Genomic DNA, 24,085 nt, shown 5'->3' on the forward strand with positions numbered 1-24,085 from the left:
GCATTTAAATGTGTGCGTTCCGGTATTCTTACTTCATCTCCAGAACCTCCTCCAGGTGCTTCCGCCTCTCGGCCCGCAGGGCGGTCAGGTGACCTTCCTTCTCAGCCAGTGAGAGTTGAGTCGATGACAGCTTGGCTTTCATCACCTCCAGTTCCTGTTTCACCCTCTCCATGGCAACCAGCAGGTCCTCCACCTGACGCACAAATTATAACACGTTACTTTCTCTCGTACTCGGTCTGATATTTTTTAATTTTTTTTAACTTTTTCATGTTTTTTTTCCACTGATATGGTTATTTGTGTGTGTGTGTGTATGTGTGTGTATGTGTGTGTGTGTGAGACAGAGAGAGAAAGAAAGACAGTTACTGTATTTTGAAATGTTTTAATAATTCCTCCGTTTTTACATGAAACGTTTCATTGCAAAACATCAAACGTGTCATTTTTCTTCTCCTTTTTTTCATTTCGCTCTATGTTGTTTCTCTCTCATTTCATCTATGTTTCTCTCTCTGTGTGTTAAGTATATCAGTAAGTCAGTGGGTTTAATGTTTGTGAGGTCAGTGTAGACACTTTACACACACACGCATACACATTTTCTTTGTACACTGCATACACCAACGTCTTCTCCAAAGTGTTGATGTGAAAAGAAACATCAAAACCAAAGGCATAAGAAAAAGGATTAAAAAAGAAAACTCAAAAGTACACATTTATTATAATTGCTTAAAAAGAAAAAAGAAAAACAGATGGTATTAGCAGAAACAAAAAGTTTAAAACCCTGAACATGAAGCTGAATCTGGAAGCAGCATCTGTTCAGAAAGAAGTGGGACAAAGACCAAATAAGAGTCTTCTCATTTGAATAAAAACGCCCAATAATTGAAGCCAGGACTCGAATGCAAGGTGGAAGATCTTTCTCTCAAGTTTTGTCATCACTGCTCTGTTCATTACTCGCTTTCCCTCGATTGTAATAGTTTTTTTTAAGAACTTCTGCTTTCCCATACTGTCAGAGTTCATCTAAAGTCACATGTGGCAAACTGACTTCCTGCTCACTTTCCTTGAACGGATTGAAAGTTGGCTCTATAAACTTCATTGTCATTCTGTCTTCCCCATCACGACGTTCAGGTTGTTCCAGGACATTCCACTGAGAAGTTAATTTTTTTACCTTCTGGCTTCGCAGCAGCGTCGCTAATATACAGACCTCAGGTGAGTCTTTGCAATATTCATCGGTTTCCTATGTTTTTATCAATAAAAAAATATTCTCTTTATTTCATGTATATGAAATGAAATAAGTTGCAGCTGTTAGAAGAGTGACAAGCTTAAATAAAGAGAAAAAATAAAAAGTGGAAAACCCTGAATGGAGAAGATGTAGTAAGATGCAGGCGAGTGCCGTATGTGATGATTGTTTGTTACCTTTGACCACCTAAAGCCGGCGGTGGTGAACTCATGCATTGGAATGTGAGAGAGCTGTGTACAAAAAGAGCAGAGAGAGAAAGACAGGAGAAACAAACAGAGAAAGAGGAAGGGGTTGGGGGAGGAATTAACGGGGATACAAAATGGGAGCAGGTGAGAGTATAACACAGATATAAAGGAGCGATAAGGGAAATGAGGAAGTACAGAAAATGTGGGAAGACCAAGAGTTGACAGAGGGATGGAAAGAAAAGAGAAAATAATAGGCAGAAGAAGGACGAAGAAAAGTACGGAAGTATGAATAATGCAGGTGTAAGTCGGAGAGAGAACAAGAAGCATAGGGGACAAATAAAGGTGAACAGCAGGAGATAAGGGGAGAGGGGGGTACGATTATAAAAATGTACAGGAAGGAAAGGCAGAGAAAATGAGAGGAGAAAAGAGCAAAGTTGTAAAAAATAATAATGCTCAAGTAAAAAAATAAACCGTACAGCAAAAGGGGGTAGACAGAAAGCGAGTGGAACAAATGCTAAGAACACGAAAGAGAGACAGATAACCAGATGAGAGCAAAGCGCAGACAGTGCAGTAAGTAGTACACAGCAGCATAAACAAAGGCAGTGTTAAAAATGCAATTCAGACGACACACAGAGAGAGGAGAGCAGAGGGAGAGGAGGGGACAGATGAGGGGAGGAAAGGAAAAGAAGGAGACAGGAAAGGAGGAGAGAGGGGCCTTTGGCCGACATCAGAGAGGTTGAAGGATGGAGGGATGCAGGGGGAGAGGAGTGAGGAGTGACAAGGCCCCGGCTGGAAAAGAAGGAGCTGGAGGACGGCAACGCCTTCAGTCTTCTGAACGTGTGTGTTTGTGTGTGAGTGTGACTCTAAAATAGATTTTGAGCAAAGGAAAGAAAGAAAGAAGAAGTTGCACTAGGCTCACCAATCCAAATGTTCTGGTTCATGAAAGACGGAAAGCGGGAGAAGAGACGACTGTCTTCAGTTTGAGACGGATGGAGTGTGTCACTGCTGACTCACTTCTGTCACACACACACGCACACACCTTTGTTCAGTGATCACACTTATACTAGTGACTCATGTCTAGCAGAATAGGTCGAGGATAATTTCATGTGGTCAACAATTTTTGCCGGTCAAACCCTAACCATGAGTCTCTCTCTCACACACACACACACACGCACACGCACACACACAGTCAATATATGGCTAAATATTTATTGTATGTGGCTTGTGTATTTGTGCCTGGCTTGGTTGTATTTGTGTGTGTATGTGTATGTGTATGGGTGTGTATGTGTATGTATGTGTGTGTGCGCGCGCACGTGTGCCCTTAAACAGGCCGTCCTCATTAAGCTAGGAAATTGTCTCTCCCTCTGTCATCATTTTATGAATCATTATGTGAAAAGGTGATTGCAGTGACGCGGTTGTAAAACGGGGACACAAAAAAATATTTATTTACAATTTACTTGTGTATATAAAGACACGTTTCCCGTTAGAAAACCACGTCCACTTGGCGCCGGCTGAATGCTATGTTGTGCCGAGTCCGTGCGCTGTTTAAACAGCAGTTAGCACTTCTTTCCGCCATGTTTGCGCGTCTGGAGGAATATATGCATGTGGAACACTGTCTTGTGTATTACTATCCTGTCTGTGAGTGCACACATGTGCGTGTGTGTGCGTGTGTGCGTGCGCTGAAAGGCTGAGTTAGCGTTGTTGATGTTGGGTGAGTGTTTGGCTGCCATCTCCACTCGTTCACCACACGCTGACGTTTCTGCTCCTTCCTCCTTCACTCAAGCATTCGAGCACGAGGACGCTCTCCAGCACACCGTCCTGGCCTAGATGGCCCGGTTCTGTCTAATTAAAGCTGCCACTTCTGGCATTTTGAAGTATTTTAATACATCGTGGCCAAATCAAATGTGATCGCTCGGCACAAATTACTCCAAACAAATTAAACCACAGTCAACTTCAGGAGGATAAACATGTTGGATGTGACCTTTTCATCTTTCCTTCACTTGATGGAGCCCCCAAATATTCTCTGCAACTGTATCTCCGTTGTGGGACATTATAATTAAACATAGGTTAATACTGTGTGAACCTTTTGGAGCAAATTGTTCCAGGAACTGTGGAGACACAGGAGCTAAAATGGAAGATAAATGTCCCCTTAGTGCATTTGTGTTTGCACTTGAAGAGCCACCAGGATGAGGCAGATTAGTCTGACACCTTGTTTTCTCAATTGCCCCTAAATTCATCTTTTATTTGCCTATGCTCTCAGCTTATTTGCACGTATTCTATCTTTTTCTAGTTGTGAGAAAGCAGAAAAATCTAAATTTGTTTTCCAATGTCAGTACCACATCTCATCTTAGTGTTTACTCAAGCTGCACACAAGTTGTTAGTAGCCACAAGGTTTGTGTTTTACCAGTCAGCAAGGTTCCTATAGGCCATGGGAGCATAGACTTTTTTGGCTTTGGATGCTTAAGTGGTTGACATGGAATCTCCACTATTCCTCTGAAAGTTGCACTTGCATCAAATACATTTTTTAGTTTTTTTTTAAAGTGCTGATCAGCATTACATTCACATATTCTCCCCTGGTAGCTTAAAGCCTTAAAGAAGCATCAATTCAAATATTAAAATCCAAACAACTATTTCTATTTAGTTGCATCATTACATCAGAAGGAAAATCCAACCTATTATGTGCATCATTTGAACATATTCGCCTGTAGTACTTAGCAACTTTGAAAACCTCTGGATTCGACTAGAATTTGAAATAGAGCTCTGTGATTTTTAGCGCGTGCACCACGTATCGGCCTCCGTCTGACCACCGCGTCTTTTTCAGGCATCTCTCCGTCCGTCTTTGCTCCTTCTCTGTCTCTGCTCTGCTGCATCTGCCTACCTGAAACTAATTCCGCGGCGGCGCTCATTGACATTTACCATGAACGTAGGCGTCAGCCAAATACCTCAAAAGTAAAACATCTGTTTGCATGGCCGTCTTTATGTGTCTGTCCAGAAGTAGGCTGGTGAGCAAAGGTCGGAGAGGACGGCCAACATTTAGAGGCAGAAATAACAATGGAGTGCAGCCGTAGCGCCAAGAGCTACAGCGGGCCGTGTTTTCACAGGGCAGTTTTCATCCTTGCAGCCCACGCTGTTTTTTCCCGCTTGTCAAAACCCATATTGGCTCTGAGGAACATTTCCCATCTCTATGGCCTCGTTAAGTCATCAGTACCCAGGGGAACAACACACACACACACACACAAACACACACATACACACACTCCCACTGGTCTGAGGTTGTGTCCACTGAGCCCTTCCCCTCTGACCCTCCCCCAATATCGTTAGGAGCTTTCCTACTGTCTCAATATAGATATAACAGATCACAAATTGGAGTGGTCGGCTTAGTATAAGGAAAAGCCGTTTGTGTGTTGCCGGCCGTGGAGGACAAAACACAAGCTGTTCTTTAAATAGGGACGTGTTTACCTCTCCTACAAATGAGGAGTGACTGGGCAAACACACACATACAGAGCCACACCTGAATGAGCTCAGTTGGCACGGGGGCGTGTGTTTTGCCGCTGCCATTAGCCACTTTTGGCAATGGCGATGTTTAACTATGTCAAAAAGAGTTTTTTATTTTGCCAAAAAAGATGTTTGTCTGTGTGTGTGTTTCCTTGTTTGTCTGTCCAAATGTCCCGCAAAGACAGAAAAGCCTTTGATGTGAGGACATTTGTGTTGATGTGTAGGGAAAAACGAATAAATGACAGGGGTTGATTTTAAGGAAAGATTTGGTTCACACATTTACTGGCTGGTGGAAAGGACTGGTGGCGTATATTAGCTACGCCGGGAGAGAGAGTACCTGTCGCTCAGATTGCGTGCGTGCTTGCTCCTCCTGGGCGAGCACCACCTCCCGCTCTGTTGTGATCTGAACGCTTTCCCTCAGCGCTTCCTCCAGCTCTTCGATGCGATCCTCCTTCTGTCGGAGGGAGTCCTGCAGAGAGGTAGCATGCAGCGTTAAGTCAGCACGGATGGTTGTATAGTTGTGGTGCGGAGACAAAGAATCCAGCATTCATTAAGGAACGAGTCTATACAAACACAAGGTATAACTTATGGGAATTTCATTAGTTTGTGGGTATTTGGTCATAGACAACTTTGGACAAATTATGACAATTCATCCGGAGGGGAACATCTGCAAATCCTTCCAAAAGTTATGGAGAAATTTCACTCAAAACCACAAATGTGAACCTCATGATGGTGCTAGAGGAAAAGTCAGAGGTTCACTAAAGTAATGGCTATATAAAATGTTATAGCAATCCAATAGTCTTTGAGCAATTTCAGTCTGGACCAAAGCGATGGACAGAGGCTAACATGACTGAAAACTAGTTCTAATCTTTCAAATGTCAGTACTTTTTTTGTTTCATATCAGTGTGATCTCAGTCCTGTGATTGACCGAAGTTTTTCCACTATTTGCTGACATTTCAGAGACCAAACATAAGCGTTACTTGGCACTCTAGATACTTGTAAAATAAAACATTTTCAAGGTTTTCTCTGCTTGGTCATCAAAAGGTTTCTTTACTTCATGGGGGTTCCAAAAATATTTTTCTGGGATGCCTTTTAATTCCAGATTAGATCAACCAGAAATTAATTTGGTTTACTCATATGCAGTACAAAGCCTTCGCTGATCTGACATCCACCGTATCTGACAGTGAGCGGGTTCAAAGTTTTCTGTAAAATTAGCATTCTCCGTCACATCCTGTGGAAAATGTCTGCAGACTCAAAACCATGGACACTCCTCATTGCGTGTCGCTGCTCCCTGCAACTGGAACAAGCTGTAAAAAGACTCACAAATAAGACAAATCTGATTTCCATCTGCCCGATCAAACATGAAGCTGTTGTTAAGTGAAATGAATTAACCTCCCCATGAAAAAGAGCTATTTTTCTTCTTGCCAGGCACCTTTTCTGGTTACCTTAGAAATTAATGAAAAACTGAGAGAGACATTGTGGGACACAGATAATTAGACATTATTAGACATCCATGAGACATGGAGAAACCTCCAGAACATCTCCCACACACATCCAACATTACTTGGTGTCTAACTATGCAACTACACAGACTGATCTTAATTGAATTAAATATCCTCATTGTTCTGAATTAAATATACAGTCTGGATTACACTTGCATTCCATTCACAGTCCTCAGCGCTGGTTAAACACACACCAGTTATGGTTGTGACCGCTGCGGTCTCATAAGTCTGAGTGACTCACAGAGCCATCAGCTCATCTCCTAACCACACGCATATGCACAGTTGACAACTTCCAGAATCCTTAAACCAAGGATCAATCATCGCTACAGGGAGCATACACTTATTCGCACACGCACACACAGACAGAGTGTTTTCATCTGCATCTAATCAGAGAGGCCAATGAGGTTAACGCTTACTGGAAGAGGAGAGTGAGGGCGAAGAGGAGGATGGACAAGGGGGGAAAAAAAGAAGTCAGAGAAAGGGATATTTGGGGTGAAATTAACTGTGGAGACTGAGAAGAGAAAGAAAACCTACACTCTAAGGAAATATGAACACAGATATGAAGAAAAACCACAGTCGCACACATCCCCCGACACATGACTGTTCATCTTGCGGTCACTTGACACCACAGCAGAAAATTAGGAGATGCTCTAATACCACAGGAAGCATTTAAAAAAAAACAACAGTATTCTCCCTTTCACCTCTCCCACCATTTTATTGTCTCCTCTCTGTCTTCCATCTTCCATCTGCTCGCCCTGTCAGTCTTCCTCCTCACTTACCCCCTCTCACACTCCCTGAGCGAGAGCTGCATGGCGCGATTGTGTGTGTGTGTGTGTGTGTGTGTGTGTGTGTGTGTGTGTGTGTGTGAGAGTATGTTTGACATTGCCTCAGGCTGCTCCCTGTCATAACTGTCACATTACAATGAAGCACTGTTGTGATGGCAGATAATATTCAAGGTAGGACATAGAGAAGGAGGAGAGAAACTTTTTCTCCCTCACTCTCTTTGCCCTCCCCCCCTCATATATCTTCTTCCCTGCTCTTCCTGCCTCCGTACCTTAATGTGCTGGGAGCTTTCGTTTAGATTGTCCTCTCTCTTCTTGGCCTCGTCCATCAGCTGGGCGTTCTTGCTTTTCTCCAGCTGCTCCTTGTGTTTCAGGTTGGCCACCTTCTTCGACTGGTCTTTCATCTGCCTGCACACACAGTCCACCAGAAGCAGATTGAATTAACTGTGTATAGATGCCAACAGAAGACAGAGGATGACTGCACAATAAGGTGAGGATCTAAAAGTAAGGGCTGCACAGAAATGAACAAATGGAGCTGCATGAATTTGGTTAATTTAAAAAATTCACAAATATCTCAATAACAAAGAGCGTCCTACTTGGCTTGGTGTCCAAAATCATGCCTAAGTAAGTCCCTAATTTAAGTGCAGTCCAGCTGCAAATCACCCAATTCTATATTTCATAAATTCCTGCCATCAGGAAAAATGCAAGAACGCTAGAGAAATCCTTAAAAAATATATCTGAAGAACCCAACTGAGGACAGTGGTACGGGCTCTGCCCTCCTCCCTGACATAACTACATATAAAGACCATGTCCGACACAATCTAAATTAGAAAACATAGAAACTGTATTTTCTTCAGAAAGAAGGATCATTTATATTTAGGATAATTGTTAAAACAGGTGCTAATATTTTTTTCTTTAGGTTTGTGAAGCTGTGAAAAGTGCCCGTTTTATTCTTTCATACCATTTAAATACCACCTGCAAAAATCGGCCAGTGACCCCACGTGCGCACACAAACACACACAGCAATGACAACAAAATGGAACACACCACTGAATACAATCCTGACAGCCTCCGAGTGCAGCTGACATTTAATACATCGGGTCAAATCGTCGTGTTCGTAACACATTCAGGACACAGTGCCTGTTTGTTCCACTACGATGATACTATAAGACACTGAGATTAACTATTCTGTACAATACAGAGCAGAAACAAAATCCCTCGGGGGCCAATATCATGTAAAGATCAGTGACTGAATTCAGCGAACAGCTATGAATCAACGACTAGATGACATTTTGCGATTTCTCCAGTGGGAAGCATGAGGATCTTTTCAGAGGGGGATTACTGGGTGTCGGGAAGCGGAGTCTAAATCATCATCTGGGGAATGAAGGGGAGCGAGAGAGCAAGAATAAAGGAGGGAGAGAGGGAGAGAGAAGGAGATTCTTCATGGGAGCAGCAGGGTTGGAGAGTGGAGAAAGGGTTTAATCCCTGTTTAAGCTGTCTGGAAGCCATTGTGGCTCTGTCACAGGCCTACAGTATCATCTATCACACCAGCTTGACTTGATCAGGATCTTTCATACATTTCACACACACACACACACACACACACACACACACACACATATTTGAACTGAGCCAGGCCGATGCCAGTAAGGTTTAACAAAGTCTACTGAATCATGACACAGATGAAAGATAAGTCAAACACAAAGGATGGATGTGTAAGCGCACACACACCCACATGTGCACTCAGCGGCACTTCTCCAACAAAGACACTTGTGAGACAAAATTAAACAACTGGCTAACAGATTACAAATTGATCAAACTCAATAAAAGCCATTCTTTTTCGCTCAGCATGCGGCCTCGATTTTTTTTTTTTTTTAAATATGTGCAAATCCGTCTGCCTGGACTGTGCAAATGTTTATGCATGTATTCCTGTTATCATAACTTTTTTACAGGCTCATAGATTAGCTGTTTTCTCCACTTCACAACTGCTGCAGCTGCCAGTAACAGACCTCCAGAGGTGGGAATCCACAGCGAGCTCCGTCTCACACCAGCAGCAAAGTATGTGCACTCATGGGAGATCTTTTTTATTTTTACAACTCATACGCTGCATATTTAGTTTTTGAAGGTGTTAAATAGGTCACATGACGTTTGACCTTTGTCTCTTCTCCACAAAGCTCTGAGCTAAACGCATTTAAAATCATCTGATCTCAGGGTATGCTCTTTCACTACTTTACTCATTTTACTGCAAATTTTATGTGAAGTCATAAGATAATACAGTTTATTTGTTAACACCTGAAGCAAAAGTCATATGCTAGAGTGTAAATATACAATCAATCCCCCTTCTTCCATCTTTCCCGTCTTTCTAAGCCTCAAACTAGCTGCTAAACTGACCTAAAATAATGGAGGTAATCCATCAAATTTCTTTTACATCTCAGTATCACTGCCAGAACATTTGAGAAGTGATATTGGCAGAGGATGGAAACATAAAATCCTCTATGTGTTTGCTAAAAGGTCCAGCGGGCCCGATCGCAAACCGTCCAGAGAAATTCGGGAAGCTGGAGGAAAAACTGATATGCGAGGACGGGGCCAAAAACGGCTGCGCAGCACCTGGCCGCTCGAAACTCACAGAGCAACAATCAGCGTGTGCGTGCGTTTGGGTTGAGGCCTACATGTGTGGCATATTGTCAGATGCATTATGGAGATTTTTTTTTTGTCTCCCCTGTTGGGTCTTGATTTCAGTTTGCACCCTGCAGTTATTTGAATATTCTGGATCGATTTTGCGCTATACGCCCTGTGTGCATGTGTTACAGGTCATAAACAGGCAGGAATGTTCCTATTGGAGGGAATCCAGGACGCTCCAACCATCTGGTTAGCTCTCTGAGGTTTTCCTGCTTCATGCTACATTTACTCTATGTATGTGTGCATGTGGAACGGACTTTTGCTTTGCAATGTTTCCTATTGACTCAGCTCTCAATTCCCACTTACACCCTCTCTCTTTCCTCTTTCTCTTTGCTAATATTTAACACTTGTCTTTGCTCAAACCTCACTTGTTTGCCCGTATCGCTCAGCATGTGTATCATTTGCACGGGCAGCTATCGCGCGTTTGCCTCAGACCACAGCAACTTCCTTTTCCATCTTCTCTTCGCTTTGCTCTCCCAAACCAACCCTGCTCTTTCCCTCCACTTATCTTGCCATTTTCTTGGCTGCTGCATTATAATCATTTTGCATCAAAGTAATCATTTATTTGTACCGAGTCAATCTAAGAGGACAAATTGCCTCTCCTCCTCCTCTTTCCTCTCGGCCCTCTCCGAACCCGCAGCCTCTCCAAAACGCAACATTACCCTTTACCCTTCAGATAAAGTATTTTCATCAGACCACGGACCATTTCCTCCTTTCCTCTCCCTGATTCCTGCCTCTCCCTCTTTTGTCCCTTCCATCTTCTCTGCTTTACCTTCCCTCAGTTAAAAAAATAATAAAAATAAACCAGGGATGGCAGGAGACTGCAACAGAGGTCAAACACTAACTACCTTTTTCTGCCATAATGTTTTATCATCTGCAAATATATACAAGTTTCTAGTCCCCCTGGATGGGTGTAGCATGTAAAGAATGTGATATGTATGTAAGTAACAGCTTAAGATAGATGCACATTTCTTTTTAAAATAATATACTCCTCTATAAAATTACACAATTTCCCAATGCCCAAGGGATTTCTTCAAACTGTTTCAAAGTCAATAACCTGCATACTAAGAAGAAGAAATTCATCATAGTTTCACAAAGGACATGAAAAGGCAGAACATCCGCCTCTCATTTATATCTTTGAATCTGTAAAAGCACTGGGATGATAGATTTAATGTAAGAGCAGTGGGTTTTTTTAATCCTGGCGGAGTGGAAGAGATTAATATACTGACACTGACATGGCCGTGATTACAATGCTATGACATTAAATGCATCATTACATTAAATAAATAGATCTTATCATCAAGTTCATTACGAGGCCGTTACTGAATTTCCCTCTTCTCTGTTTCAGCCTCATCTCCGGCCTCCCTGTGGAAAAAGGCACGAGGAAGAAGAGTTTCCCTACACGGTTGGATAAAGTATCAGATTCTTATTATTTTTATGTTATTATGTAACTGTGACACTGCGACATGAGTTCAGATTTTACTGTACGGCAGCAGTCCTTACTTTCCACTTCCACTCCTCTCCGTCCTCCTGACTAACAAACCAGATGTAACATGAACACAGTTTTTAAGAAAACTGCAGTTTGGGTTTGAACTCGATGGTCCTGCTCAGCGGAGGCCTCAGCGCCATTTGAAGTTATTTTAATATGTGAAATATTCCTTCACTCGCTCTCTGAAACTTTACCCACAACGCTGTAAACACAACACACTGATGTGCAGTGAAACCACATCTGCACACATACACAATTATGTACTCCCACACACAGTATACATGCACACAAAGTACACAAGTTTACGCAAACCATGCTGCACAAATGCACACGTGCGCGCACGCACGCATACACACGCACCAAACACAACCTGCTTTGTATTAGATCAAATCTCTGGTTTGGACCACACACACCTTTTTTAAAGCGCGCGCACACACACACACACACACACACACTTGTGCATGTAACTTCACACAACCCAGCAACATGCAACCGTTTCCCACCATATACACGCATGTAAACATTGTGGCGCATGCTGTAAACATTACATGCGACTGTAAACATACACAAACATACTTGTTGACAGCACTTTGAAGTTCCTAAAATTTTCAAAACCACAATAATATCTTCATGCACGGACTATGAACACACACTCGTATATGCGCTACACAAATGTAAAAACATACTGTAGAATGACCTTCATTAAAACTTAAAGTTGTAAAGAGAAATAGTGACTGCTGCTCGCAAATACCAGCAAAAATGAAAACAAACACACATACACAAACAGTCTCATAATCTTCAGTAAACATAAAGCTCTCCAAAATAAAAAAAAGTGTTTTGACCTCCCTCATTAGCATGCTGCTGATATTCAGGGACCCACATTAAGGTAATATTAATATTCCATTTGGAGACCTGTATAAATATTTGATCAGAAATGCTCGGGGGGCTCATGTATGTTTACTGCACACAGTTCACCCAACATTAACATCAAGGATTTTCATTTAACTATCCGGGATTCAGTATTTCCTTTGAAAACACAGGAAATATTGGTTTGGTTTACTACGCCTATAAAACTATGAAACATTTTCAAAAAATGATCATAAGCATGATACTGTAGTAGTTTAGTCTTTCTCACCTCCGATGTGGAAGAAAAACGTACTGTAAAAGGAGGTAATTTATCAAAAATAAAGAAAGAGATAATAATAACAATAATAATTTACGATTTGCAGAATGTCTGTTGGAAATCCCTTCGGGCGGACCAGTAAATTTGTGGGGTAAATAAGGAGGTTAAGCAGCTGGGGTGTGTGTGTGTGTGTGTGTGTGTGTGTGTGTGTGTGTGTGTGTGTGTGTGTGTGTGTGTGTGTATGTACACCAACTGCCACGATGTGGGTCACTCAAAACTATAGCGATTAAAAACACTTTGATCTTCTCCGATTGCTTCTGTCCTTATGAAAATAAATCACATTTAGGGGATGTATCCAAACTTCAGTACTAACCATACATTAAAACTGGAAGTGTTTAGATAACAGTAATATTGTGAGCATGTGAGAGAGACATTCCGAGTTGACATTGGCAGCGTCTTTGTTTAACATGGAGAACAACAGTCCCTGAGTTACACGCTGACACTCCTCACAGGCCCCGTTCATACCCGACATTCACAGGCGTCTTGGCCGATCCGATCTCACGTGGACGGCTCAGAGTGCAGGTGTGAATGCGCTCAATACACATGTAGGACGCATTAAGATGCAATCCCTCATTCAGAGGTGGCTTGAATAAAAAAATGTTGTATAATGTTGTTATCAGCTTCATCAAATTGTTCTGAAAGCTCAGTTATTGTAAAGAGTTACCATCTAATTATTACTTATAGTAAAACATATAGTGTTTCAATAAGATCAGAAAAAACACTTTACTGAGGAGTTGAAGCTACTAAGCAAATATGAATATAATAATAATAATAATATTATAATTAATATAATAAAGTAGATTAATACTCTTCATCACAAATGTAAACAACAACATGTTCCCCTCAGTCCTTGTGTTTATGCAGGTATTTTAAAATGATAACTTTAAGTTGGCATCTCTTTTTCTTCCTTGCATGTGTGTCTGTGAAAAAAAAACCCTGACTTGCACGGTTGATGACAGCGCGTGTGTGTGTCTGCTTGTTGTCACCACTAGCTGACAAATCCGTGCACAACCTCAACGCTCGGAGTCGCACAGGACTTCAAAGGGATCACACGCACACACCCACATACAAAAAGAAACAATGCAATTCCTTTTTAAGCTACAGGAACCTTGATGTCAGAGAGTTGGCAGTGGATGAGGAGTTCCTTAGCTCAAGATCAAAACAACCAGAGGAGAAAAAAAGACGAAGAAAAGGACAGAAGAAGAAAGATAAGGGTTTTTTTTGTCATGTAACAGACAGCAAGGCAATACTAACTTTTTTTCCCTTTGTTTCTTTCCCCCTCTAGAGTTGAATCACAAAACACCAGAACAACAGCGCTGCAAAAGCTGACAAGACGGCAGGGGGAACAGAGGTTGAAAGAGAAAGAGCGAGCGGGAGACAGAGCTGGCGCTGGGGGACCGTTACAGCAGAGCGGCACAAAAGCAAAGCAGAGCAAAGCACTCAGACCACCAGATTTATGCAGGAAACAGAAGGAGAGAGTGGTTATTATGTGGTGGATCACAATGTGCAGGTCAGGGACATTTCAATCTGACTTTGATATGTCTGTTAGAAAAAGAGACCAAATTCAGACTTTATGGGTTTTGCATGCTGAAATGTCATTACAGTCACTTTCTGATTACAGAAAATAGGTATGTAATTGCATAGAGCATTTCTGCTCAGTAAATACAACGCTACAGCCAGGGGAGAGTTAGCTTAGCATAGCAAAAAGTGTGAAAAATAGGGCGAAACAGTTTGCCCCGGCTGCCCAGGTTCTTGGCCTGAAGCAGTGACATCCTGGTGTCTCATAGTGATGACAACTGGATGTGAGGTGTTAATTAAAGAGATTTAACGGGGCTGCAAAGAAAACAGCCAAGTGTCTTGGCTCCAGCAATGAGCGCAAGCGTGGTTTGAATTGTTTCCTCTAATTCTTGACAAGAATGCAAATGCGCTTGCTGCCTAAAAGGTCAAACCGTTCCTTTTGACCCTCAAACCAAGAAAACTATGGTCGACTTGACTGAGGACAATTTTTGAGAGGGACACGGACATGGAAAGATAGTGAAATCCGAGTGGAACAGTCGGAGAAAAAAAAGAGATCACCACAACTTGAGCTGAATCCCAGGCCAGCTCATCTGCTTAACAAAATCTGGAGCAGAAGTAAGAAGACCGCCGAAGCAAAAGTTCACCGCTGTCCAACACGCTGCTGCAACGTTTTTGTTTATTTGCTGTGGTAGCCTCTGAATTGAAAGTTATTAAACTCAGTGCTAGCATTGAAATTCAAATGGTGGTGTAGTGATGAGACTAAGAGGGTGTTTTAATGGCGGGTGAAACAAAGAGACGATAATGTTTCCTCTTCAAATCGGCAGAGAGAGTCAAGGTGTCTCCTTCAAAGACAGACAGACATGATGAGAATGATTGAAAGAGTTTATGACAGAGTGAGGGAGATGAGAGAGTGCCTCGATGCAAGGACAAGAAGTATGACAATGAAGGCGAGAGATGAGAGAGACAAGTGATGGGAGAAGAAAAATAGGCATGCAGTACTAACCTTGAGGCGAGACTGGGTACAGCAGTGTTGCATTGTAAAGATAAAAGAAAGAGGAAGAGAAAGACAGACAAGGAGGGGGACAAAGGTGAGAGGGGAGAGGAGCTTAGCGTTAGGTTAGCCAGCTTGATCACCCTTCAAAGAGGAAAGAGATGAGAGACAGCGGAGGCGACACAGAGAGAAGAACATACAGAGAAACAGCAGACAGACAGGAAGACAGGCATGGCACCAAGCAAACAGCTGGGCAGGCAGGTAGACAGCCACATAGACAGATATGTCAAATGCAGTTGGGGTTTTTTTTTTAGCAGATGTAATCCTGGAAACCGAGACGCCTGCTCACCTCACATGACCTCTACAAGCATGACCTCTGTGAGTATTTGAGGGCAGACAAAAGAAAGTGCAATAACAAACCAAAGAAAGTGAGCAATTAGCCAATCAAAGCAGACGCCTAGACCGAGCTCACTATTATTTACTTCTTCTTCAGTGGTTTGGATAGTGCAGAGGCGTTCTTTGGCTTCATGCTGGGGCCACTTTGACAGTGAGCAGCTTGTGGAACTGTAAAAACAGTCTCCATAAAAAAAGGCACATGGCATGCAAACATCAAGATATGAAATTTAAAATAAAAAAAAAAGTACTTCCTAAGTTGGTTGACCCCAAAAGTATTCCACACAATTACTCCTCCTGCAACTGGCAAAGCCCAAACTCCAGGGTGAGCTTATGCCTGGGAAGCACACAGAAGACAGCGTGCCAGAGACAAATTGTCCATTACAGAACAATATAACACGCAATAAACTTCTTTAATTTCCCATTACTCAGGTTTATATTCTACATATCTCCAAACCACCTTCCTAATTCTCTCATTTTTCTCAGTTTTTATCCCACTCCGGTCTTTTCTGTCAGTTTCATTTTGTGTTTCCCTATCCGCACCATGGTGCCTGTTCTTTATTCTCTCTCTCTCTCTCACTATTCCCACCCGTTACTTCAGTTCCGTCTTGCTGTTTTTCTCCCTCCACCACCACCTTCCTCTCCCTTTTCCTCTTTCTTCCCCTCTCTCCGTTTTCCACTCTTCCATCCAAATCCTTTATTTTGGCCATCAGGGCAGATTTTCAGCTCCATTTCCCCTCAGTGTGAAGTCACTCAGTCTGCTCCAATTACCATCCTAGTTACTGAAATAAATAACCTGGTACCATTACAGCTGGTTTTACACTACGGGGGAAAGACCGAGGCTTGATTTTTACACTTATTTAACCCACATCTGATCTTTTCATTAGTAATATTCCCGCTGCTCACTCGTAGGCCAGGGTTAGCATAAGTGCCAAGCTAAAAGTTGGCTTAAGGCGAATGTATTCTCCCCTGACATACCTGTTAGCTCGAGGCTAAGTCTCATAATTCACTGCATGGTCAGGTAGCCCTGGGATAAAGTCTGTATTAATAGGGTCAATGCTTGCAGGTTACAAATCATGAATATATTATTAGTCTTTAACTCACAATGTTTGTGAAAAGGTTTCCTAGCCACCACGCATAACAAAACAGTAAAGCGTTTTGGTAAAACTTTTGATGATGTCACAGTCAAGTCAACCTTCCTTTGGACGAATAATAACCTTTGTGTCATAATTAGAGTATGAATGTGTTTTGTGAGTTCAGAGTGACCTTGACCTTTGTCTTTTGGTCCAAGCAGATGTTTTGGTCCAACCAGATGTGGTCAAATTCCCTCAACTTTTTAAAACATTCCAGGAATTAACTAAAATCATCAACAGAATGTGAAGAAAAAAACAATTCTTAATGTTTTGTAGACGTATAAAGAATCATATAATGTTGCATTCTCCTAATATAATATAGAATAGCAGTAAACAGTAAAGAATGTGTGTGTTAGATTGAAAAAGTTAAATCATCTACTTAATCTTAATTCTACTGTCGTAGGATACAGTTCTCAAAAATACTAACTCTCTTAAGGTACTAACTCTGAATCATATCATCATATCTCCCCAGAGCAGAGCAGCCTGCAAAGTGAAGATATTTAATATCAGCCGCTGAGAAGCCTTTATTTTATCATAATCCACTGGGAGAGGGGAAACATCTTTCAAATACATATGATGTAAGAAATCCTACATGTACACTCGTCTGCACTTTTAAATGGTTATAAAGTCAGATTACAATGTCATCCTCGAACTCAGCACTGCTGTAAATTTGCATCTGTGGCTACTGGCGGAGTAAATAACACACGCACACCCACACGCGCACACACACACACACACTTTGTATACACAAGTCTGCAGGTGCTGAATTATTAATGGTCGATTTCTACTGTCCAGACACCAAATCTCCCTTAAAAAACAATCATTAACAACCATTAGTCTTGCAGCCAAACTAATAAGAAACACAGACAGACAGAGTGAGAAGCAGGGAGGGGGTGTGGAGATCATGACCAAGGAAGATTAAAGAGACAGGAAGAGAGATGGGACAGACAGACAACATTTGATCGTTCTGAAATCAAAGGCGATACGATGCGTACAGTCAGATAGATGGACCAAAGAAAGCTCTAACCCATCTAACCCTCAAAGACAACTTTACCCTCACCACTCTAACTTCAACCAGAATTTAACATTTCTGAACACTTCACAAAGAACTCTAAACCCCCAATAAGAAGCAGCTTCATGAAGAGACGCCCATATACAGACACAGGTAGAACAACAGACAGCAAGAGTCAAACAGATATATGAGGAGACATGTAAACACAGGCAGGCATGCAGGCAGACAGACAATCTGATATAGACAGACAGGAAAGACTGATTAAGACGAGCTAATTAGGTAGATACAGTTGACATCAGCAGACATGAGGAGCAAAAGACAGACAGGTTGATCCAAAATGACACAGTGAGGTAGAAAAGCGGTTAGAAACAAACATTGAATTACTATTAATAGAACAAAAAAAATGAGTGAACTGTCCAGACTCCTAATGAAAGGAAAAGAGTGTGTTAAACTCTGCAAGTCAAGCATCCTCAGCTGAAAGTTAAACAAAAGTGAAGCGTGAAAAAGGAGCCACTGAATGAAAGAGTTGCATCATTGACAGGAACAGAGGCTCAAAGAGTTTCAGACTCTTTTCTGAGCAGTTTGGGTCAAAAGCTACTGCTGATGGCATAGATGTGTGAAAGGGGCGCAGTAGTAGCGCAGAGTATGGAACTTTATGGGAATTTTTTTCCCCAATGTGCAAGGCTTAGTGAATATTGATCCAATGCTGCAACTCTTTGATTGTGATTATTAGTGAACATACACAACTTTGTCCCATGTGGAAAAGTCTAATAATATTTCTTATTTTCTTTGAATGTGATACACTTTGTGGGGGAAAGGTGTTGCAACAAACAATTATTGTGATTATCAATCATTGTGAGGTTTATTATTTCATCTACACAATTCAAAAAATAGTGAAAAATTTTGCAGGGTAAAAGGTGAAATTGCTTGGTTTGATAATATGTTTGACAAAGAAAACTCATAATTCTTGTTGCTGATATAAATATTACTTTGCATTTTGGCAAGACAAAAATGAAAAGATTATTAATTAAATAGTTTTCACTATTGTACAGCAGTACATAACTAATCAAATGAGCTCTAAAGGATTTGTGCTTTAGAGAAGAATACTAACACTGAATATTATGTCATGATTAGATCACAGTAATCCTGTGAATTTGACGACATTTGTCATTTACACATTTCCTACATGTATTTCATCTAAGATAACAGCTTGTGGTCCTGGATACTTGAGGTACTTTGAATAAAACCGTGCGCCACAATTCACTTTTAAAGTGTTTCACTACAGAAACTTTTCCACATGGGAGTGGTTGCTATCATAGTGCTTTCATATCCCGCCCTCTTGTCAAGCAAAGTGAGTTTTGTCGTGCATCGGCCTAACTGACTGACAGCGCCGCCAGCCACTCACGTGCCCAGGTAGTCCCACACCAGCCCCCCCACAGGCTGCTGGGACGCAGCAGGGGTGGGGGCCTGTTTTCGCGACTGCTGTGAACGCCACAGATGAGAAGCAGAGGGATTTCTGAGGTGTGATGGGCACGCACACACACGCACACACACGCACACACACGCACACACACGCGCGCACACACACACAACCAAAAAAGCAAACAGAAATCCATTCACACAGATGTGGAATCACATGGATGTATACATATATGTGCATACACACACGTGAATAAGGTAAAATGAAAAACGTAAGAGGAGATGTATGATGACAGAAGAAATAAAGGAGAAATTAAAGGAGAAAGAGGGAAGAAAGAAGGGGGAGGAAAGGGTGAGAACAAGTGAAAGCTAAAGGATTAGTAACTTGGGAAGGATTACCATAGACTCCAACTGTATGTTGCCTGAAATTGAGTGGAAAAAGGACAACAAAGTGGAGCCTATTCTTGCATTAATTATCAATTTAACAAGTAAAAGACAGCTTTGGTTGCCTTCTGTTGAATAAGGTTAAACCAGAGATGACAGAGATGCAGTAACATTGCAGAAGTTCATTTTTTAAGGATTTTTCTCTTCCAATTCTCCATCCCTCTTTTAAGTTATCCTTACCTCTCCAGTTCGTGGATCTTTTTCTCCTTGTCGTTCTTTTCATTCTCCATCTCCCTCAGGATCTCCAGCAGTCGCTCCACCTCGGACTGGGCCTTCCCAGCATCCTCTTTGTGCCGGGTCACTTCCTGCTCCAGGCAGGAAATGTGTTCAGAGAGTTCAGTGCTAGCCTTTGACTCCGCTGCTGCATTCTGCGCCTGGAAAAGACATTAATTATTAAAAATAAACCGAGCATTAGCTTTCGAAACGAGGTGACCGACATTTGTCGAAGGCAATAAGTTCACTTGAGAAAGAATGTGCCAATAACAACATGTGTGTTGAGGATACGGTGGAAGGATTTGATTAAAGTGACACATTACTTTTTCAGATGGCTTAAGAGTATAATTGTTTGGTTAATAAAACTATATTCAAAGTCCAGTGTTTTAGGGACCAGACATTAGATTTGTATACTTTTATATACCAAACATTTACTTTAGAAAAAGTGCATTCAGCAGCTCAGGCAGCTTGTGTACAGAACTGTATTTGAAACAGATACGCATTAACATAATGTGGCCTTGTCAGTCGTGATTCAAATCAAAAGTAAGGGGGGTGAATACCAAGCCAGGCTAATACAAACAAAGTATATTTATGAAGGATGCAGGGATTTCATGCATTATGTATACATTTAGGGATCCTTTATTTCTGTTTAAAAATACATGTGTTCATTTGTTTGAACTGTTAATTTTTAAAAGGTGAAGGCATAACATGGTGGTGAAAGTGGTGGCTTAAAAGAAGAAGTAAGCATCTATAGGCACACTTGTTGCTCTGTGAGGCTGTACTAACAAGTTAGTCCTAATCGGGATGCCAACATGCTCACAAGGACAAAGGTTCACATGCTAGCAGACAATGAAGCTAGCAGGCGTGTTGTTTAGGTCATGTTTAACATGCTCCATTTTTGTTAAGCGTGCTAGCATGCTAACATATGTAATTAGCACTACAGTACTACAGTGCAGTTGACGCTGATGGGTATGTGCACAGTTTTGGAGGTATAAGGTCAAAGAATTCAGTGAAAGTATGTTGTTAATAAGTCTAACCATTTGTGTCAGTGATAGTGTCACTGAGGATATGGATTAGTTTACGCACACACATACGCACACACACACACACACACACACACACACACACACACATGCGCGCACCTAAATGATGCTAATTTATGTATAGATTAGCACGAAAAAGGTGAGTCAGGAAAAAGGAAAAGAAAACAGCAATCGGCTTCCTTCTTCCTGCTTCTCTCTCTCCAAACAAGAAGAAATGAAATAAACCAAATGGGGGGGGGGGTATAACCAGCTTAGAGGTTAGAACAGCTGTGTGTGTTTCCCAGAAGCAAATGTTGCTCTTGGGACAGACTGACGTGCGTGTGCGTGTGTGTGTGTGTGTGTGTGTGCGTGCGTGTGTGCATGTGCGTGTGTGTGTGTGTGTGCGTGTGTGTGTGTGTGCGTGTGTGTGTGCCAACGTCTTAGTCCCACAATGCATAAACCCTATTAGTTTTGGAAGTGCACAACAGTTTTTACAGGTCCTTTTGTGGAGAGGAAATGTTTGGGTGTCTGACGGTACTGTAAGAAGATCTGGGTGGAGGAGAACAGAGAAGGAGAGAAAGACAAAAAAGTAAGGGAAAAAAGAAACATCACACACAATGTCACATGCACAATGTCAATCTATTTGCACACACAGACGCAAGTCTTCACTCTTTTTATTTTTCCATCCATGGCAACAGCAAGTGTCTAAGAAACAAACTCAAATAAAATGAGAGAAAGAGCAGAGATACACTGACACCTTCATAACACATTCACATTCCCACTCTCTCTCTCTCTCTCTCTCTCTGTCACATACTTAGACACACATGCACGTATACACAGAAACACACACACAGACCGACATACAAATGCAGGGTGTGGTGGAGCTGCTGTCTTCTCTACTCTGTGAAAATGACTGTAAGGCTGTCAGCAAGCCGTCACACACACCATTTTATGGGCTGCTGTGTGAGAAAGAATCTGGTGATATGAAAACACACACAATCGAACGCACACACAGCAGTCATCTCCCTTGGAAAACGGTTTGGGGGAAACAAGGAAGGGAAGAAAGAAAAGTGAGATGAGAGGTGTTTTAGTTTAAAACCGTCCACTTCTGTTCAGTTGTGTTTCTGCCTGTACAGTATGTACTGCATGTGTTCACCTCAGAGATTCATATATTGTGTAATGTTTAATTGAATTTTGTCTGTCCATCATTTAGCAAAAAAAAACAACAAAAGAAAATGCAGTTAGTGGCATTTTAGTCAACATATTTTTGTCCAAATATAGCAGAAGACAGTTGCTAGAGAAATCTCCAGCTCCCTCTGTGAAAGCATCACGTTTTTATGCTTTCATAATTACATGAATAATTCCTTATTTCACTTGACTTATGGTGTTTTCAGCCTAACCTTCTTGAGCTGGTTCTCCAGTTTGACGCACTCCTCTCTCTTCTGCTCCAGGCCGATCTCCAGACTCTTCAGCCGGTTGTCCTTCTTCAGAGTGGAGGAGGCCAGAGAGGAAGCCTTCTCCTTCAGATCCAACACTGTTGTCTGGGTGAGAAAAGAGAGCGTGAAGGAGAGTAGCAATGAAGGAGGTGAACACCACAACCTCTTACTACTGAACACAGTTGTCACTAAACCCCTTCAAAAAATAACGGTGGTTTAGTACAACTTGGGTTTTATTTTTTCTGGTTTCTTCTGCTTATGATAACATTGTATTATTAAGCCAAGTTATTACTCTAAACCACTTAATGGTGAGATGAAACCAAAAGGTAGTGCATGTGAAATGTTGGTATTACACAGTAAAATTGTGTCAAAGTCAAAGTTGAACCAGCAAAATTGACCTGTAGACTGAAGTTAGGGGATTTCCTGCAATGTCACTCGACTCCTAGATCTCAGTAATCTCAATAATGTTATTATTAATTATAAATATTATGGCTACTATAATCCAAATGGTAATAAACTGGAATTATCCTTTAATTTCTTCCTTCACAGTTTGGATACTGACTCTGTCCCTTGTTCTTCAAAACCTCTTCCCATGACCTGTCTCTCCTCTCACTCTCCAGGCTCAATCCCTCCATCCGTGAAGTCTCTCGCTGCCTTTCCTTTCTGGTCTTTTCCTCTTTTGGTCGGGGCAGTGAAACAGAAACCAGAGGGACCAGAAGGACAGACACTCAGACGTGTAATTTTACCCTTGGCTGACAATACCGACTCCAGACTACGGATCATCATGTTTGACTGGGCTTTGGTCAGAGAGACCTCGCTGCTAGCTCTGTTATATTTAGGGTAGGCATATATACTGCAGTCATCAGACAAACCCCACATCTGTGTTTAGCAGTGCAGAGAGGAATGTTTTCTCCCATGGCTTTACCATGTATTTTTGAATTTACATAATGGCAGGGTAACAGGTTTTGTGACCCCCCCACAATCACAAACATTAGCTGAGCAATCAGAAAAGGGAAAAAAGCATTTCTCACTGGTACAGAGATTGTGAAGCTACAGCCAGCAGATGTTTAGCTTAATCTAGCATAACGACTGTAAACCGAGGGGAACAGCGAGCCTGGCTCTTTCCAAGAGTAAATCAATTCCACCTTTCAGCACCTCTAAAGCTCACTAATGAACAATGCTTTATCTCATTTGTTTGATTGAAATGTGTTACATCTATTTAGGGTTAAGTGGGGGCTTCCTGTCTGTAACTTCAAATTCTGTTACAGACACAATGGTGGTAACGATCTTCTCATCAAATCCTCAGCATGACAGTGAATAAAATTATTCAACCTTCAAAATTTTTTAACTATTCCTTTTAGTCTTCTCTAATGTATTGTGAAAGTTGTTTTCATTCACTGTGTTGTTGCAAGTGTACTTTGTTGTATTCATTTTTTTTGTCGCATAAAATGTGAATTTGAACAAATATGATCGGATGGGGGTCTGGAGCATGTGACATAAATACAATAAAGATAATGTCAAAGGCTTCGTGAAAATTGCAATTAAAGTTAACTTAGTAACTTGGTAACTTATAAAATAACAATAATTTGATGAACGGGGTTTATTTACTCTTCGGCTGTAATTTTGGTGCCGTTTCAGTATCTGCATGACATCTGGCCCTTCTTTTCGTACACATCTGGTTCAGCAGGATGCAGAGCCACAACTTCCTTTTTCTTTTATGGAATGGAAACTCTTACCTAAAAAATAAAGACTTCTCAACACTGGGCTTACACCTGCTCATACCTCCTGAGGGACACGTGTTAAAAAACTGTTTTCCTGAAGTGGTTAATTATGCAGTCCGACCACTGCGCGGTGAATAAAGAGAACACAGCCTCTGAAAATGCTTTGTCATTCTCTGTCTCTCCCTCTCTCTGCTGTTTTTTTATGAATCATATGGGCCACAGGAAGAACAATTCGGCTCCCAT

General features: G+C 41.6%; 1 protein-coding gene and 1 long non-coding RNA gene across 10 annotated transcripts in view; one reads left to right on the forward strand and one right to left on the reverse strand.

Moving 5' to 3' along the window:
- LOC118283140 (ELKS/Rab6-interacting/CAST family member 1-like) overlaps positions 1-24,085 on the reverse strand; it is a 101,337-nt gene that overhangs the window by 45,395 nt on the left and 31,857 nt on the right. For 3 of the 9 annotated variants that reach the window (XR_004784444.2, XM_035604868.2, XM_035604861.2), the window contains 7 exons: positions 22,086-22,226; positions 19,631-19,824; positions 18,993-19,103; positions 15,062-15,073; positions 7,462-7,597; positions 5,243-5,374; positions 33-193 (listed from right to left, as the gene is read on the reverse strand). Coding sequence is in view for 6 of the 9 variants with exons in the window: in XM_035604868.2 (XP_035460761.1) it covers positions 33-193; positions 5,243-5,374; positions 7,462-7,597; positions 15,062-15,073; positions 18,993-19,103; positions 19,631-19,824; positions 22,086-22,226 (887 nt within the window). In the remaining 3 variants the exon portion in view is untranslated. The remainder of the gene's footprint in view (positions 1-32; positions 194-5,242; positions 5,375-7,461; positions 7,598-15,061; positions 15,074-18,992; positions 19,104-19,630; positions 19,825-22,085; positions 22,227-24,085) is intronic. The other 6 variants (XR_004784445.2, XM_035604876.2, XM_035604892.2 and 3 more) reach the window with 2 other exon arrangements.
- On the forward strand, positions 9,961-15,130 carry LOC118283215. The gene is made up of 3 exons (XR_004784456.2): positions 9,961-10,057; positions 11,217-11,283; positions 13,826-15,130. It is a non-coding gene; the product is annotated as an uncharacterized LOC118283215 (long non-coding RNA).

The sequence above is a fragment of the Scophthalmus maximus genome, chromosome 12 (assembly GCF_022379125.1).
Source record: "Scophthalmus maximus strain ysfricsl-2021 chromosome 12, ASM2237912v1, whole genome shotgun sequence".
NCBI lineage: Eukaryota > Metazoa > Chordata > Actinopteri > Pleuronectiformes > Scophthalmidae > Scophthalmus > Scophthalmus maximus.